Source organism: Pithys albifrons, chromosome 2 (genome assembly GCF_047495875.1).
Source record: "Pithys albifrons albifrons isolate INPA30051 chromosome 2, PitAlb_v1, whole genome shotgun sequence".
Classification (NCBI taxonomy): Eukaryota; Metazoa; Chordata; class Aves; order Passeriformes; family Thamnophilidae; genus Pithys; species Pithys albifrons.
The window spans coordinates 52291778-52310981 of record NC_092459.1 but is presented as its reverse complement, the minus strand read 5'-3'; the positions used below and the strand labels follow the sequence as shown (position 1 = coordinate 52310981).

Below are 19204 nucleotides of genomic sequence, written 5' to 3'. Positions count from 1 at the left end.
TCACTTTCCTTTCCCAAGTGTAAGAACATCTTACTAAATATATAATTCAAAAATAAAATAGCTATTTGGTCATCCCAGTTTAAGGGCACAATAGTGATTACTGTTCTGACAATATTTTTTTTTAATTGTGAGTCATTGAGATACTTCTCTTTTTTGTTCTTGCTTTTCCATGGGGTAGATACATATTTGAACTACCTCTGATGTTTTAGACATTACTTAATTTTTCACTGACATAGATTTTTCTACCAACATGGAAATATAAACTCTGTTCCAACAAACTTCCTTATTGATCTAAAATAGGTACTAAAATATAAATCACATTGCATCGCAATATTTTCAACCTGAGTGAAACAATAAATACTGGAAATTTTTACACTGAGAACAGCATGGATAAGGAAAAAAATATTTTCTACAAGTACTATTTCCAATTTTAAGTGGATTTACTTCAGTCTTGTTCAGCTTGCATTCTGGTTCATATTCAGCAAAGATTTTAGGAGTTTGATAGAATTTCCTAAAAACATAATCATTCTGTACTTGGTGTTACTGATATTCATGGCAAATAAATTCTGATTTTACAAATCCATTTGTGCCAGAAATACAAATTGAAGGGACTGGTCTTCTTTGAAAGATAAGTAAATATAATATCTATTTTTTTTAATGTAGCTAACTTTTTTATTGCTCAATTTACAAAGGAAATTTCCGGAAATTGTATTAGCAATAATGAAAGCATTAACTAAATACATTGAAATACAGAACTGAATATACAGATATGAACCCACAAAACAGGGACATACACAAGGCAGAAAAGTTTAATGAATTCTTTGCCTCTGACTTCAACACTGATTAATGGAACCAAGGGGGTCTCAGTACCTTGAGCTGGAAGATCATGACTGCAAGAATAATCAGCTCCCATTGGACCCTAAACTTGTGCAGGATCTGCTGCTCCAGCTGGATCCCCACAAACCTAAGGGGCCTGGTAGGATTTCTCTGAGAATACTCAAAGAGCTGGCTTATTGAGTGGTCTTGGGAATCCAGGGAGGTCAAGTTGACTGAAAGCTGGCTAATATTGTTCCCATTTTCAACAACGGCAAGGAGAACCCTGGAAACTACAGGCTTGACAGTCTAACTTCAGTGCCTGTTAAAATCCTGGAGATGATTATTCTAGGAGGTATTGAAAAGTACCTGGAGGACAATGCAGTCACTGGTCACAGACAGCATGGCTTCATGAAAGGAAAGTCCTGTTTTTCAAATCTGATTTCTTTCTACAACAAGGTATCCCATCTAGTAGATCTAGGAAAGCTGGGAGATGTAATCTTTTTGGACTTCAGCAAAGCTTATGGTGTTGCCTCTCACAGTATTTTTCTGGACAAAATTTCCAGCACAGAGTTGGATAAACGCATCATGCAGTGGGTGAGCAACTGGCTCACAGCTCAGGCACAAAGAGTTATAGTGAATGGGGTAACATTAGGCTGGCATCCAGTCACTAGTGGAGTTCCACAGGGCTCCATCCTTGGCCCGGTTCTCTTCATCTTCATGAGCAACTTGGATGCAGGAATCAAAGGAATACGAAGTAAGTCTGCCAATGACACAAAATTGGGAGTAGCTGCTGACTTCCTGGAAGGCAAAGAGGCCCTGCAGAGAGACCTCAACAAATTAGAGGACTGGGCAATCACCAGCCATATGAAGTTCACCAAGGCAAAGCACCATATTCTGCACCTGAGATGGGGCAACTCTGGGTGTTTGTACAGACTGGGGAAAGAGATGCTGGAAAGCACTGCCGTGGAAAGGGACATGGGGGTCCTGGTTGATGGCAAGTCAGATATGAATCAGCAGTGCCCTGGCAGCCAGGAGGGCCAACTGTATTCTGGGGAGCATCAGGCACAGCATCAGCAGCAGGTTGAGGGAGGGGATTGTCCCACTCTGCTCTGCACTGGGGCAGCCTCACCTTGAATATTGTGTGCAGTTTTGGGCACTGCAATGTAAAAAAGTAATCAACCTGTTAGAGAGTCCAAAGAAGCACCAGGAGGATGGTGAAGGGTCTGAAGGGGAAGCTGTATGAGTAGCTGAAGTCACTTGGTCTGTTCAGCGTGGAGAAGAGAAGACTGAGGGGAGACTTCATTGCAGGCTTCAACATCTTCACAAAGGGAAGCAGATGGACAGGTAAAGATCTCTTCATTCTCATGATCAATGACAGGACTCAAGGAAATGACTTGAAGCTGAGTCAGGGAAGGTTTAGGTTGGTTACTAGAAAAAGTTTTTCACCCAGAGGGTGGCTAAGCACTGGAACAGGCTCACCAGGATAATGGTCACAGCACCAAGCCTGAGTCCAAGAGGCTTTTGAACAATGCTCTAAGACACATGGTGTCATTCTTGGGATGCCCTTTGCAGGGCCAGAGATTGAACTTAATGATCCTGATGAGTGTCATCTAACTCAGCATATTCTATGGTTCTATGATTCTATGAACTACAGAAAAACTGTTCCCATTCATTATTATCCATGGCAAACTAATGAAAGAAGAAACAAACCAAAGAATATCATCATGTGTGCTTGAGCAAACTTGAACAAACAAAATATCTTGCCAATGGCACATTTTGAAACAGAATCAGCATGCTGATTCAGAGTCCCCTGTGACAGCCTACAGACAGTGTCGACAGGGTTGCTAATAAAATGTTCAAGGTCATTTACTTAATTGTACTTGTAACATTATTGGGCATTAGCCCAAAGTGATTATGCAGAAAATTATTGCTTATTTTCCCAAATTATCATTTGCTCTGAAAAGTTGTGTAGAACACAGAAGTAGTTTGCATGACTGTGTGCCTCCTTTCATAAATAAAAGTCACTATTTTAGTTGCAACACAGTAAGTCATCACATAAGTACGGTTAAGCTGAAGCACTGAATGGGTACAAAAGTACTTCCTAAGATAACCTTGAATAGAGAGTGGGCTCAGGTAGGAGTCTGACTTCACAGATTTCCAAGAACATTGTGTCTTGCAATCTGAGAATTTACATTGACCATCCCAGTTAATTTCATCATCATTTTTTATTAAATGGGTTTACACAATAGTTTTTTTCCCCAACAGCTATAAAGAAAGTAGAAGTAAAGTATGAGGAAGAACTTCTTTACTGTGTGAGAGACTAAACGCTGTAACAGACTGCCCAGAGAGGTTGTGGAGTCTCTCTCACTAAAGATATTCAAGAACTGTCTGGATGCAATCCTGTGCCGTGTGCTCTAGGATGTCCCTGTTTGAGCAGGAAGCTTGGACTAGATGACCCACTGGGGTCTCTTTCAACCCTACCCATTCTGTGTGATTCTGTGAAAATACATTTTTTAACCTTGAGTACACACACTTTCTTATTTTAAATAAAACAATTATCTGGAAAATAAATTGAATCAGGTCAACAAGATGAATTAATCCAAGAACTCACATACTAAAAAATGTTAAGCATAAGAATTCTTGTCTTTTATTATAAGTAACTGTTTATCTGAAAACTGCTTCTCTTAAAAAGGTTTAGCAAAACAGTCTCCTGAAATGTTTTCTCACCAAAAATTCAGGCCAAATAATTCCCTATTTGCAGACTGTCTTACTACCATTAAAATTCAGAAAGGTAGTTCAGAAAGCATGGCTTTGCTTTATAGTTTTCTATGGCATGATTATGGTTGTTGGATGTACATATGACAGATGAACTACTACACATATCCTGGTATGTACATATGACAGATGAACTACTACACATTTTCATGTACTACTTTAAACAATTTTAAAAATGGAAGATAATAAATTACAATACACAACTGAAATACTCCAAAACAGATTTGGGAAAGTCAGGGCTACTTGTCATATAAGGCATTAAGTAGCTCCCGCTAGGTGTGTTGAGTGATTGACAATGTCTAATCTTTAAAAAGACATGGATTAACTCAGCCGTACTCTCAGGGGCCTAATGGTTTGGCAGACTGATGATGCTGCAGGAAGTTCAGACATAAGGTAATTGCCTCTTTTTTTTTTTTCTTTTTTCCTTTTTTTAAAATACGTATCAGGAATGATGTGTTAAGTAATGTACCAGTAGTAATCTATCCTTTTCTCCCAGACATAATGTATCAGGTATAAGGTTGGAAGGGACCTTTAAAGATCATTTAGTTCCCTGCCATGGGCAAGGATATATTTCATTAGATTAGGTTCCTCAAAGACCTCAAACACCTTCCAAGGATGAGACAACTGCAACTTCTCTGGCTGATCTGTTCCAGTGTCTTACCATTCTCATTGTAATGTTTTCTTCCTTATGTTTAACCTAAACCTACTATTTTCAGTTTAAACCTATTATTCCTTGTCCTGTCACTACAGGCCCTAGTAAAAGGACCTCCTCTATCTTTCTTATCAGTTCTCTTTATGTATTGAAAGGCTGCAATAATGTCTTCCCAGAGCCTTCTCTTCTCCAGGCTGACCAACTCCAGCTCTCTCAATCTGTCTTCATAGGACATATGTTCCATCCTGTTGACTGTTTACATGGCACTCCTCTGGACCTCCTCTAACAGGTCCATGCCTTTCTTGCACTGTGGGCTATGGAGCTGGACACAGTGATTCAGGTAGTGTTTCAGAGAGTTTAGCATAGGGTGAGAATCACCTCTTTCTTTCTGCAGCTCACCCTTCTTTTCACACAGCCAAGGATACAATTGGCTTTTGTGACTGCACGCACAGATTGATGGTTTATGTCCAACTTTTGTTCACCAGTACCCACAAGTTCTCTGTAGGGCTGCTCTCAATCCATTCATCCCTCAATCTGTATTGATATCAGGGATTGCTCTGACTCAGGTGCAGGACCCTGCACTTGGCCATATTGAACTTCATGAAGTTCCCAGGGGACCACTGCTCAATGGTGTCCAGGTCCCTCTGTACGTCACTTCCTTCAGCAAACCAATATCATCAGTCAGCTTGGTGTCATCTGCAAAACTGTTGACGGTGCACTCAATCCTATGGTCTAATGAAGTGAGTGGCTCAATGCCATATTGGAAATCAGTAACAGGTGGTCCTGGGAGGGGCCAATAGTATTCAATATCTTCACCAATGTCACTTCACTCTCTGGGTAAAGCTATTCAGCCACTTCCTTATCTAACCCACCTCTCCAATTTAGTAGGCAGAATGTTGTGGAGGACCTAATCACAAGCCTTACAGAAGTCTAGATAAATTACATTCATAGTCCTTTGCTTGTCTACTGGTGCAGTCACTCTGTTGTAGAAGGTCACTACATTAGGCAGGTGACTAATAATTCATAGTAGAATGTGAAATATGTGCTGAGTATATCAACACAGCTGGAATCCCTCTATTGAAGAAATGGGAAAAAATTGAACCTCCAGGCGGAGCCCTACCCAGACAAAGAGCTTTGCTTCTTTTCAAAACCCTTAATAACTTGCATTGGTATTATCTCTCATGCATTTTAATGGTAAAATATCCCACATTTACATCTTAGTCATTACCCAGGATAATGCTTATTCCTACAGCAATCCTCATTCTCTATTTCAGCTTAGTGCTGTTAAGCAGTCCTTTTGTCATAGGTGGTTTCACTAGAAATGGTTTGATTATTACCTTTTGAAAAGATATCTTTGAAAAGACACTTATTCCTACCCTCAGAACAGATGTTTCACCTCCTGTATCAATTGCTTATTTATTGGTTAATGGTTTAGATTTACAATCAAAAATTAATGTGTTCTTGCTGAACCTACATTAAGATTAACCATTCTCATGATATTAGTTTTTAATTTCCTGTCCTCTTTGTCCACCACAACTCTTGAATCCCACACAGTTTCAACTATATTCCAATGCCTGAGAAGACACAGTCATCTTTCACCCTCACCCACTTCTAAACTTCCCTGTGACTCTTGCAAGCTTAAGGAGACATTTTCACTTGTAGTGTTCCATCTGTCTAAAACTTATTTCCTCTTCTCCCTAAGCCACTGAATCATTTCTTTAAATCTCACCTTAAAATCTGCCTGTTCTCTTTAAGCTATAATTCCCTTCCTCTGGAAAATATTTTTGTGATGTCCTTTATGAAGCATGTAGAGTAAAAAGGAAATTTATTTTAGTTTTGTTGAAGTAAGCTACACTAGAGATACTAATGTGATTGGATTAAGGGTTCTGTAGAGTCACTCCAGACAGATTGACCCTTGCAGAATATATCAAAGTCTGAGTATTTACACTGACTCTCCCAAAAACCTCATTAGTACACCCTTGCAAGCTTACAGGTTGATGTCTTTCTTCTTACCTTTGAACTCATAACTTTTTCCTGATATCAAATGACTCCACTGATTTTTTCCCCAGCTTTAACAAGGTGCCTATTCTGAGCCCAGAAGAACTAAATTAAAGGGTGCATTTCCCTTCTCTCTCCCTTCAATGACCAGTAGCATTTTCCTTTTGCTGACTTTGCATACTCACCAAAGAGAACCACAATAGAAATGAAAAAAAATCAAAGCACTCCTCTGTTGATCCAACTAAATAAAGGATGAAATGCTCATCATTGTTTTCCTATCTAAGCAGTCTGTGATAAATGGCAGATTCAAGCATCTGCTATAAACTCAGAGCAAGAAAAACAATTTGATCTTAGATTGGTTCTATCCAATTCAATGAGAGAATGCAGAGAGGCAAACTCACAAAGCCAAATGGGTTACACAGTGAGGGTGAGCTCTGAGAAAGATGTGCAGGAAAATTAATACAACAGTATTGCACAAACCACATCATCCAGAAAATTACACCAGTGGTCTCAATTTATAAAGCTGGTATTCCTCCTCATTCACAATGCACTTATCATAGTAGTAGACCACTTAAATCTAACTTTTTGTTTAGTTCAGCTATGCATTTTATGTTCATCATTGGTTTTGTGCCACAGAATAGTCTTGGGATGGAACATTTAACCCTTTTTATTTAACCGATGCTTAAATTTCTGAGACTTATTTTCAAGTCTTTGGTACTGGTCAAAGTATCAGAAATGGAAGAAAACTCCAGTTCACATTCACATGACTCCAGCGTTGGAACTTAGACACTAAATATTGAAGGCGTGCAATGTATTTTTCTATGTTGGTAGTAAATTCTTTGGAATACATTAAATTGTGTGCATGTATAAAGACATTGTACATGTGGACACACATTTTGTCCACATAGAAGATCACAGAGATAGAAACACAGGTAAAAATGTTAATGCATTTCTCTTATCATCAAATTAATGCAATATGGATGGTAGTGCAGTATACAAGTGAAATCTTTCTATATTCTGAGTGACTGCTGGTACATGAAGGAACAGTCAAGAGGAAATAGACTTTGCAGAAGTGGGTACAGATTCAGTGGAGTTATTGGAGAAAAGGGGTAATGGCTTTGAACTGAAAGATAGTAGGTTTAGATTAGATATTAGGAAAAATTCTTTACTGTGAGGGTGGTGAGACCCTAGAACATATTGCCACGGGAAGTGGTGAATGCCCTCTTCCTGGAAGTGTTCAAGATGAGGCTCAGTGGGGCTTAGAGTAACTTGGTCTCGTGGAAGGTGTCCCTGGTGGGCTGAAACCAGATGATCTTTAAGCTCCCTTCCAATCCAAATCATTCTATCATCTGGAACAAAAATATGGTTGTGTATGGGCAAATCTTTTCAACTCCTGTCTGTCTCTGAAATGTATACAAGCTTTAAGTGAATTAGTAATCGATTTTTACAGCAATATTTTTATGCAAATTTATTTCTAACAAAAGGTGTTCTGAACACTGGCTTTAAGAATTGCTATTATTCTTTCTTTATAGAACTACAAAAGGCAAAAATCTACTAACCTAGAGTATGAAATGAGAATTAAATTAATACTGCATTGTGCCAGAGTACAGCCATACTGAGTCTGTATATGAGGGGTAGCTGAATAAGAAAAAAAGTGCATTAAAAGCATTAATTAAGGTCCAAATTCTTACTTTCATAATGGAGACCTCAGTCCATTATTTCTTACCATACCATCGTACTTCATTTTCAGGTTGGACTGTAATTTCTAGGAGGCATATACAAAAAAGATAGGCACTCTAGCAACAATGGTTAATAACAATAATGAGTAATCACAATAAATCATGGCTCTTTTGGGAAGGTCCAGTGTATCTAGGAAAGTTATGGCTAGTATTTGCTCTAGCTCTAAATTCCTCTAATACTGAAGAAGTTGCAATTTCTTAAACTGACTCTACTTTTCAAAAGTTTGTATTGTCATGCAGTTAAAGGTGATATTGACTTTCAGATTTTGCAGTTGTTACCAGTTGATTGCTGCAGGTATCCCAAAAGCACAGTAAGTTAATATAAAATGTTACAGAAGAAAATTGAACCAAGATTTCTCTTTGCTTTAGGAGCAATACAGTTTGGAGTGCTTTTTTGTTTGTTTTTAACATGCACATCAGAATAAGCAAATGAAATTAAGTACTCACTCCTGTTATGTAACGAGGTCTATACTGGATGGTTCCAAATAGGCCAAGTATGACAATAATAATGTGTATAAAATTTGCCAGGATGGGTGCCCACTGATAACCAAGGAAGTCAAATATCTGCCTCTCGAGCACAGAAACCTATGATTGAAAAGCAAAAACATAAATAGATTAGAACAAATGAGAAAACATATGTGAGGGCAATTCCCCTTCCCATACACAAGATAATTATTTTGAGTTAAAAAACTACTTGTCAGTAGTAAAATGAAAAGGGTTTGCACTGTTTCACCTTCTCGTTTTAATGAACGCTTCATTTCTCACTGACTGTTTACTGGGTTATATTCAATTAGCTAAAATGTTCCAATGGGCAATTCTACAAAGATACTAAACTGTTCACTAGGACCATATGTTTGCAGGAGGAGAAACAGAAATTACTTACTATATACAACAGCAAATGCCACAATGTTCCAGGATATCAGTGCTGAAAATAAGTGACAGGCTTATGACACCTCAGCTACATTGTTTCCACTTACAACACTATCCTTTAGCCTAGTCCTGTCTCCGCTTCCACTACTTCCCTGTATTTTGAGTTTTTCCTTTTCCCTCTATCCTAGCTACCCTGTCAGTGGGCTTTTACCTGTGATCAGATGCACACAACTTTTTGGCCTGGTTCTACTGATAATGACTCTAATTTACCTCCTTCCATTGTCACAAACATCACCTGAAGTATAACCTGTTCGCCAAGACTCTAGATATATAATTTACAAAATGAATTAGGGGAAAATTCTCAGGCTGCTGCTTACTGTTTTCAAGTAATACCATTACAAACAGGTAGATAAGATTATTATTTCTAACAGTATCAGTAGAAATAGTTCAGAATTCCATTATTAGATATCCCTTAACTGGTGTTTGGACATTATGTCAAAATACAGCACTGTAGACTCACTCAGAGGCAGAAGGGCATGTTTTGACAAAATAATATTTATGTTAATATTACAAGGCAATGTAATGGTAAAGTGAATTTAGATAGAAAGACTAAGTAGCTTATTTCATAGAATCATAGAATCATAGAATCGATTGGGTTGGGAAAGACCTCCAAGATCATCAAGTACAACCCTTGGTCCAACTCCAGTCCATTTACTAGATCATGGCACTCAGTGCCAAGGCCAATCTCAGTTGAAAAACCTCCAGGGATGGGGAATTCACCACCTCTCTGAGCAGGTCATTCCAATGCCTGATTACTCTCTCTGTAAAGAATTTTTTTCTGGTATCCAGCTTAAATTTCCCCTGGCAGAACTTGAGTCCGTGCCCCCTTGTCCTATTGCTGAGTGCCTGGGAGAAAAGACCAACCCCCACCTGGCTATAACTTCCCTTCAGGTAGTTATAGACAGTGATGAGGTCACCTCTGAGCCTCCTCTTCTGCTCTCCAGCCACTCTGTGCCCAGCCTGTAGCACTGCATGGGGTTGTTGTGGCCAAAGTATTTCACTAACTGGAATGTTAAATAGATGAGCTTCATGAAAATGTAAAAAATAATAAAATAAAAGAAAGAAAAATACTGATCATTAATAACAATAATAATTAAAATAACAAAAATGCAAACATGATACATAAAAAAGAAAAAAAAAGAAGAAAATGTGAGCAGATTGTTTCTTGATTTAAGTTTCATTAAATGACAGGTGACTATTTACTGAGTTTATGGTACACTGTGGATTAACTGAATTAGTGTATGTGTCACAACTGCATTTATTTGAAAAATAACACCTTTTGAGAACAAGTACCAACTGAGTAATTAACTACAGTTCACCACTGCTCTTGCAATGATACAGCTATGGGAGGCTTTTTCAGTTCTCATGTCACAGTCCACCATGACACCAACAATTTCTTTTTGAAATTAAGGAAGAACACTTTCTCTTGAAAAGACATCCAACATTTATACCATCGTTGCAAATGTTAAGACTGTTAATTATATATATAGTACGTACCAACATATGTTGAACTTTAAGAGAGAGACTGTCAAAATAATCCTGGGGAAGTTTGCCAGCCATGTCATTTTAAATTTGAGTGTTAAGGTTTCATGTTAAATATTGAATTTCCTTCTACAACAAAGACCCCTTTCACACATTTATAACCAGTCTTGATATGTATCCTATTTAAAACCAGTCTTGATATTTTAGCTATAATTTTATTTACATATTTATTGTCAGAAAGGGATTCTGTTTCTACATCATGCAAGCCTTTTTTGAGCTGATTTGTGCTATCCCGCAACTCTCCCTAGCAGAGGAACATCATAGAAGAATTCCCAGAAACCCAAGACATGTCTAATGGTGATAATGTAATGAAGAAATAAAAGGAAGATCAAGCTGTATCAGGAACTTCATGAAACCTCATAATGCCCATGCTTCTAAGTTTATCATTAAGAAATATTTCCTTGACTACAGATAATGTCATTTATATATAAAGAAGGCCAACATGTGTCATAAAGCAGTATTATGTAGGTCAGCATGAAGTCTATTAGGCACATCAGCAAAAGACTATTACACATTGAGTGCTGTTAAACAGGTAACAAAGGGAAAATGCTCACTTTGAGCAGAGAGCTCTTATTTTCATCAGTTAAAAACTAAATAAGAATAGCAAAGAAGTAGCAAAACAAGTCTAGACTGTACAAGCTTCTAGTGTAGTAACTGTAGAGATTTAACAAGGAAAAAAAACAATGGAAAAAACAATGGAAAAAACAAAAGGAAGATGCAAACCATTAAAACAGCAGGAGATCATACAGTTAAGTATGCCAATTATAGAGGAAAATTGCAACATGCTTGTTAATTATATGAAAAGTAGAAAAACTCATATCCCTGCTACAACTTTTAGGTTAAAAGGAAACTGCACTATCATATATCATCATGTTTTGTTTTGTTTTGTTTTACTTGGTGAAAGATGCAGTTCCAATAAAACTTGCATATGGGACTGCGTTGGAGAAATGGATATCCCAAGAGAATCTTTCCTTTCCACACACCAATTTACCTTTTTTTTCCTCCCTGACTAGTAATTTATTCAATACCAAGCAACCACTTCCTCAGATTTAGTGGTCATGTTGAATTTTTGATGAGTTAATCTACCAGAAAACACAGCACACAAGGCAGTGGGTAACTACTGGCTGTACTGAGCAAGAAGACAATTCTGCACTACTTCTCTCCCTGTATATCAACCTCTCATTTGCCACTGGCAGACTTTCTATTTAGATTTTTTCATTTCACTCCAAAGGATCAGTTGTGTGTGAGATTGTTGGATATGTGGCAGCATTCTGGTAGGTTGTGCACAGATAAAATGTTGTGGAAATGCAGCTGCTCTTCCCTAGAAGATCAGACTACTGCAGCAAAGAGCATCATGGATTTATCAAATGGAAAGTATAGGACAGAACTAGATCTTTATTCCCACTTCCTAAAGAGATGAAGGTGGGTAGAAAATAAAACCAATCCACACATAAAAATAATTCAGACTTTCAACATGAGTTACTTTTTAAAAAAAACCCATAAATCTCATTTGGTCTTTGTTTATAAAAGGGAAAAAAGTGAAAAGTAGGACAAAGTAGTGACGAAAGTTATTAAAAACAGTATTATGCAGTTTCCTCCTCTTCCATAGATGTCAGAGTCATAAGGGATTTCCTTATATAGCAAGAAAAAATATCCATCTGATTTTGAAAGCTCTTTATTCCTTTACTTCAACTGGTGAAACAACTGCAGTTCTTCCTTCAAATCATACCCACGAGTTTCAAATGTTTAATGATGTTTCAAGGATATTATAGAGAGAAAGGAAAGAACTAACAAAGAGATATTAACCTTTAAAGTCAAGGAATAGATATAGAATTATCTGTTTTCTTTGTACTTCATCATCAGGTGTGAGTATTGGTATTGGAATATTTTAACATCTCTGTCACTAACATGAACAGTTGGATTTCATGCACTCTTGGCAAGTTTGCTGCTGACATGAAGCTGTGCAGTGCGGTCAACATGCTGCAGGGAGGGGATGTCACCCAGAAGGACCTTGACAGGCTTGAAAGGTGGGCCTGTGCAAACCTCATAAGGCCAAGTGCAAGGTGCTGCACCTGAATTGAGGCAATCCCAAGCAGAAATACAGACTGGACAGAGAATGGCTTGAAAGCAGCAGATGGCCATTGAGTAGACTGAGAGGATCAATGGACTTGGGGGTGTTTGTGGACAAGAATCTCAACAGGATCCAGCAATACACACTTGCAGCATAGAAAGCCAACTGCATCATGGGCTGCATCAAAACAAGCATGACCAGCAGGACAGGAAAGGTGATTCTTCCCCTCTACTCTGCTCTTGGGAGACCCCACCTGGAATACTGCATCCAGGTTGTGGTTCCCAGCACAAGAAAGATACTGACTTGTTGGAGCAAGTCTAGAGGAGGGCCATTAAGCTGATCAGAGGGCTGGAACCTCTCTCCTATGAAGGCAGGCTGAGAGAGTTGGGGCTGTTCAGAGCACCCTTCCAGTATGTAAAGGGGGTTTTCAAGAAGCCTGGAGAGGGACTTTTCCCAAGGGCATGTAATGAAAGAACAAGGGGAAATAGCCGTAAACTGAAGGCAGGTAGGTTCAGATTAGATATTAGGAATAAATTCTTCCCTGTGAGGGTGGTGAGGCACAGAAACAGGTTGCCCAGAGACGTTGTGGTCTCCCCATCTCCAGAGGTGTTCAAGACCAGCCTGAATGGGGCTCAGAGCAACCTGGTCTAGTACAAGGTGTCCTACCCTGATAGAGGTGCTGGAACTAGATAATGCTTAAGGTCCCTTGCAATCCAAATTGCTCTATGATTCTATGATTCTCCTAGAAACAAGTTTAAAATAAGAATTGGAAAGAGGAAAGATGGGTACTTTAAATGAAAAAATATAGTACAATTAGAAAAGCAAAGTTGAATTATATTTTAATTCAACTCCATTTTAACAATGCAGTGACCCCAAAATATAAGGTTATGGACAGTCAGTTCCTAATGTTAGAAAATAAACACCCACAACACTGTCTTCTTAGGCTTCCAAATAAATAAAATCTCATAGATAGATTATGTATTCACTGATAAAATTATAGAGGAGCTTATTTAAAGAGAACCATTTTACCAATGCATTATTTTTTTCCAGACTTCTGCTAACTGTTTTGAAAATAAGTACAAAATAAAACCAACTCATATATTGTCAGGTCAAAACTATTTCCACGTTCATGTAAGAGGCTGGTTGTTTATAGGTCAACAGTGTTACTGACACTGAAGGATCTAAGAATTTAATTTCTAGCGGAAAATGAAAATCATTTGGAGATGAATCTAAAGTTTATGATTGAACTAGAATTCCAGACAGGAATAACAGAGGAGAAACCAGTCAAAAGATGATTTATAATACAGATTCCAAAATGGAAAATGACTAAGTGCCTTTGCTCAGAAAGCTCTTTGAAAAAAAAAATGAACCATGACTCCCTCACAATGATACAAAATCTAAACTTTGCACTGTTACAAATTAAAGTGCACACAGGTGTACACAGACAGGTGAGACTGTACGGACCAGCCAGCCATGGCTGTTGGGTGGCAAACACTGCACAGAGGCACTCAGCATGCCAGGGCTTGGGGTAGGGTCACACTCAACCAACAGACTGACCAGCTGAGTGATGGTAACAGGCCCTCAGTTCATTCCAAAGGAAGAAGTGAGTGTTATCTTAAATTACAATGTAGGAGAATTAAACAACTGTGATTTACATCATTGACTGATGCAGGCTAAGAATGAGCTAAAGAAATTAATCTCTAATCGTTAACTAAGTCCTCTCAGGAAAACTGTGTTGTATCAGATGCCCACAGCATCCAGTAATTTGCTTGTATTTTAAAGTTTAAGTTTTTTAATGACTTCCAGTTCTTGGTTCTATGGCATAGAAAGTTAAAAAGAGTCAGATAAACACATGTATTTTTGGCCTTTGGCTTATGAAAATTTCTAATGCTGAAGCCTGCCTGCATCTCATACAGTATCTCCAGCAAACCCTCCCCCAACACTTCCATTTTGAGGCAAAATGCAAATATTTGTGCCATGCCTTAGAGAGGTTCATTTAATTTTTCATCAAAATTTAAGATAGTATCCTGAGATAGAGGGCCCAGTTACTCAACAAATTCTCCACAGTCACTTGGCAGAAAAACAGATTAACATTTTGAAAGTCAAATCTATACAAAATACACATACATATCTGCAAGTGTGCATGTGAATCAAGCTGTTTACTGCAAGACAGCAGGGAAAAAAAAGATTTTTTTTTTGGCAAGAAGAAAGGCAAAACTAAAATGAAGTTCTGTGAAGAGCTGTGGACACAATGGTGTCCTCAGCATATCTAATAAAAACTATCACAAGCACAGGTAATTCAAGTTAAAATCAAGAAGGAATTAGTTTTCACTTGTCCATTGGTTCTTTGAAGGAATCACATACATAATACTAAGCCCCTGTCCTTAATCCATTTGATGCTGCTAAAAGAAGGAATAGACCTTCACCACACCTGATAAGAAGGTAATCACAGTTTTTAAAAATCCTGTGTAGGACCACATTACTGCATCGTCTTGTGCATAAGTGGATTTCTGCTGTGACCTACTAAGGACAGCAGAACACTCCACAGAGACAGAGTGCATTCTAAGTCTCAGCTGCTGCCTTCCCTAACTGAACACAGAAAGAATGAAAAAATGGTAAATACAGGGTTTCTACAGTATGTTTTCTTTTATGTAGTAGGGAGAAGCAGAGAGCTGTTATCTAAATAACACTTCAGTTATTATTACTCATGACACGGAAAAAAGAAAGATTATAGTCAAATTTAAGCTAGTGAAGCTGACAGTTGGTTTAAATAAAAATTATTTACTGCACATTGAACAGATATTTAGGATATTATATTAATGATTTATATACATTTAAACTCCATCATGTATACAGGGAAATGCATTGACTCCATAGTAAAATCAAATCCCTGTCTTTCAAGTACTTCCTTGAAAGAATCACCTGCTGAGTGAGCAGGCAGAAAAAAAAAAAAAAAGAGGTAATTGCTGGAAAAATGCTAGATCAATGAGTTCTAATATTGAAAAATACTTTCTCACACAAGTTATATACACTAAATCTCACAAAAAAGATGAATTACAGGAAAAAACATTGGGGAAGTCCTAATTTTGCAATAAATTATTTGGTGTTTTTAATAATGCTTCCTAAAATTATTTTTAGACTAACCTTATAGGAAAAATATTGCTAGAATAATGATTAAAATATAATTAAATAAGAGTTGCATTTAAGAAACTTAAAATTTTGAAACCTGTAGTAAATAGTTGAATTCATAGAGACTTTTTTATATAGCTACAGACCACTGTAGAGATAATCATGTCTTAGATGGCTGTAATTTTTACTGTACAAGACCAAAGTGACTTTTGCTAATAAATTAACAACAAAATTCAGAATTTGTGAGGTATAGTGGATTTCAATGGTCTTGAAACCAGCAGAACACTTCATTCGTCATTGTATGCAAATGCACACTTGATCCCAATGACTTGCTTAAATGGATTAGAGTCTTAAGTTCATACTACAAATCTTAACATCATGTTAGAGCAATTTTTTTTTGTGTGTGTGTGCATGTGTTTGTTTATGTATAGGTTTGAAGACAATAGAGTTTCTTGGTTTTGGCTGCCCACCAGGAGCAAGAGTTAGATGTGTCAGAACCACATACTTTTGCATGTCTGGAAGACAATTTGAAAAATCAGTCTCATGTAAACTGTTCTGTTTACTTCTTGAGACTATCAAGAAGTTAGTAGTTCAGCTACGGGATGAACTTTAAGCAAGAGGTGCTAAAAGTTTTAATCCCTGTAAAGTACTTTATTTCCTGTTCATAAACACTTTTAAGAACAATTTGTGCACTATTTTCACTCCACCATAACCAGAAAGATGTGCATAAACATGGTTCACTCTCAAACTGATAGATTGAAAAACCTCAAGTTATGAGGTTGATTTTTACCTTAAAACCAAAATAATTTTATAACACAAAATACTCAGCTAGGGCATGTAGCAGCAAGCTAACTGTGACTGTGGCCAGAGGTGGGATCATGATAGATGGGTTAGTGACCACTGGTGGGAATAAGTTCATAACTGACGACATACTCAACCCTATATTCATCCATTCTGCTATTGACAATGGGAAAATCTAGACTGATCTCTTAGGAGTTCCCTCTCATCTCTCTGCCTCATTCTTATTCCTTCCTCCCTCCCTCTCTCTCTCAATCTTTCACATCATTCTTCTAGCAAGAACATTGAAGCACTGGAACTCACACATTTAAGGTGGAAAAATTTAATTTCATTGACACTACTGAGAAAGCTTGAAACAATTCTGAATGTAAAAATACTTTTGAATTAATATTTGGTAATAACTTATAGTTGAATAATATGAACTTGCCTGCAGTAAAGCCTGAAGGCAAAATCAAGCATTCAGAGAACAATCAGAAAGATTAGACTTATCAAATACTTTCAGATTGTTCCTGTCTTTATGGAAATATTTAACAATAAAACAGGTCTTGATTTCATTCACAAAGATACAACTAGTTTCTACACAGTGATTCAAATTACACTATATTGCATTTGTAAAATAAACAAAGATGTGATAATGTTATGGAACTGACAAAAGGATGTATCTAAGATAGCTTCAGGTAGTGAAACTATATTCTCTGTATGTTTCCTTAGCTCAAAATAGAATCTTGCTTAATACATGAAAAAAAAAAAATTACCTTATAAGAACAGAAAAAAAAATTAGTCTATACTCCTCAGCAGGAAAGGTACATCTGGAAGAAAACTTATTAGCGAAATAATTTTGAGTGGTATTGGCAGGGATCACCCATGATCTCATCAGTACTGAATTTTATAATAAGAATTGGACATTTGGAATCGGAGGACTACATCAAGTGAAAATGGCCATTCTAGAGTCACTACGGTGGTTTTACTTGTATTCAGGCATATAAGAACATGCTGAATACAAAGCAAGAGAGAGAATTACAACTAATCCATGTCAGAACTGTAAGACACAGAGGGCCCCTTGTTTTGTAGTCTCTCATTGCACAACTAAATCTGGATAAGCAGGGTGATGGCTTTCTCTGACCTTAGCAAAAGCTGTCTCTTAAGATGCTTCTGCTCATTATTCTTATATATAATATGTGAAGCACCTGCTGAGTTCTCATGCCTTGGCATAACCTGAAAACTGATATTTAAGCTATGTAGATCACTTTACAGAAGAGAGATAAGTGACATCAGTTATAGACAGAAAAGTTTCTTCCTGCTAAGCTTTGCCTATTACCCATGCATAAAGCCACCCATGCTTAGGGAACTCCAAGCAGTGCTGAAGGAAGCAATGCATCTTCTCTGCAGCATGGCTACTTTAGAGAGAGACTTGTCATCTTGTCTCTACACCAGATTCCCAGGGACAAGCACCAGGTCTCAGATCTCATCTTCCAGATGTCTGGTGTTCCCAATTCCCAGATTTAAATTGAACAGCAGGTGGGGAATTCTGATAGTTGTCTACAACCCAGTTTCACAAATATAAATTTCTATCCAAAGTGTCACGATTTTTTTATATATATAGAAAAGACGATATTTTCACAGGCTAGTTCAAGACTCAAAAATTCAGTTCAACTCAAGGATTGTTGATTAAAGCTAGCCAATTTGCAGCAATTTGCAGTATTTCACCACTTTTATTCAATCTGCATAGGAAAATTATTATAGGGAAAATGGCAACATATGAACCACTCAGTGCTGTCACAGTCTTTACAGAAAAACTCCAGGTCATTGGGCAACTGGGTTAGGGTTCCCCATTCCAAGTCCTGTGGACAGATAAAGTGAATCAGTCAGACGCTGCCCCCATGAAACACTTCAAGGAAAACACAAAGCTCTTTTTCCTGATTTTACGAAACAATATGTTTAAGTAGGTGGGACCCTAAGCCTTCTGTTTGGAAAAAAATACAAAACCTATCACCTGCTTTGGGAAAGCACACCCTCTGTAATATAAGTAGTACAAATTACAGTCTCATTCTCTTGCATTTTCCAACATTAAGCTATAATAAAATTAAGAAGCAGACTGACCATTCCTTTTCCCTAGCCCTGATGACAAATGTAATGAATACAAAGCTCATCTGAAATGACAAATGCACTCATACCATGTATAGAACTCTTTTTAGTATGGAAAAATGAACAACTATAATAAAGTTCCAGTTTAAGAGTTAGTGAATCACAAAACTCTACTCCCAGTCTGTTAGACTGAAAAGTTAAAATGTGAGAGACAAAGAAAAGGATAGATGCAAGATTCTGACAAAAAAACTAAACACACAAGGCAGTAGTTATATTATATAGGGCTAATAGGTGCCATTGATGATAAGAATGGTATCAAAATGTCCACTTTCATACAAACAGATTGTCCAGAAAAAAAATTGGATTAAAATTAATATTTTCAAACAAAAGGGAAACACTGGAAAAGAAGCAAAGATACTAACAATGTATATCATTGAGCTGCTTATTTGCACAACTATTTATTGCAGTCAATAATATTTCTCTGATTTACATGGAGATAATTGACATCAACTAATTTGATGGTAAATTCTGATTTTTACTGGGTGTTTATTCCATGCAAAGGTTAGTGTTGTGTCCTGGATTAAACCCATTTGTTTATCCAAACTAGGCACTTCAGCACCGCAGCACTTTCTCTGCAGGTATTTTAATAATGACAATATTGCTCAAAAC

At 37.3% G+C, this 19204-nt stretch overlaps 1 protein-coding gene across 2 annotated transcripts in view; it reads right to left on the bottom strand.

The window, feature by feature from the left end:
* NKAIN2 (sodium/potassium transporting ATPase interacting 2) overlaps positions 1-19204 on the bottom strand; it is a 559103-nt gene that overhangs the window by 300779 nt on the left and 239120 nt on the right. For both annotated transcript variants that reach the window (XR_011697137.1, XM_071548996.1), the window contains exon 2: positions 8428-8565. Coding sequence is in view for 1 of the 2 variants with exons in the window: in XM_071548996.1 (XP_071405097.1) it covers positions 8428-8565 (138 nt within the window). In the remaining variant the exon portion in view is untranslated. The remainder of the gene's footprint in view (positions 1-8427; positions 8566-19204) is intronic.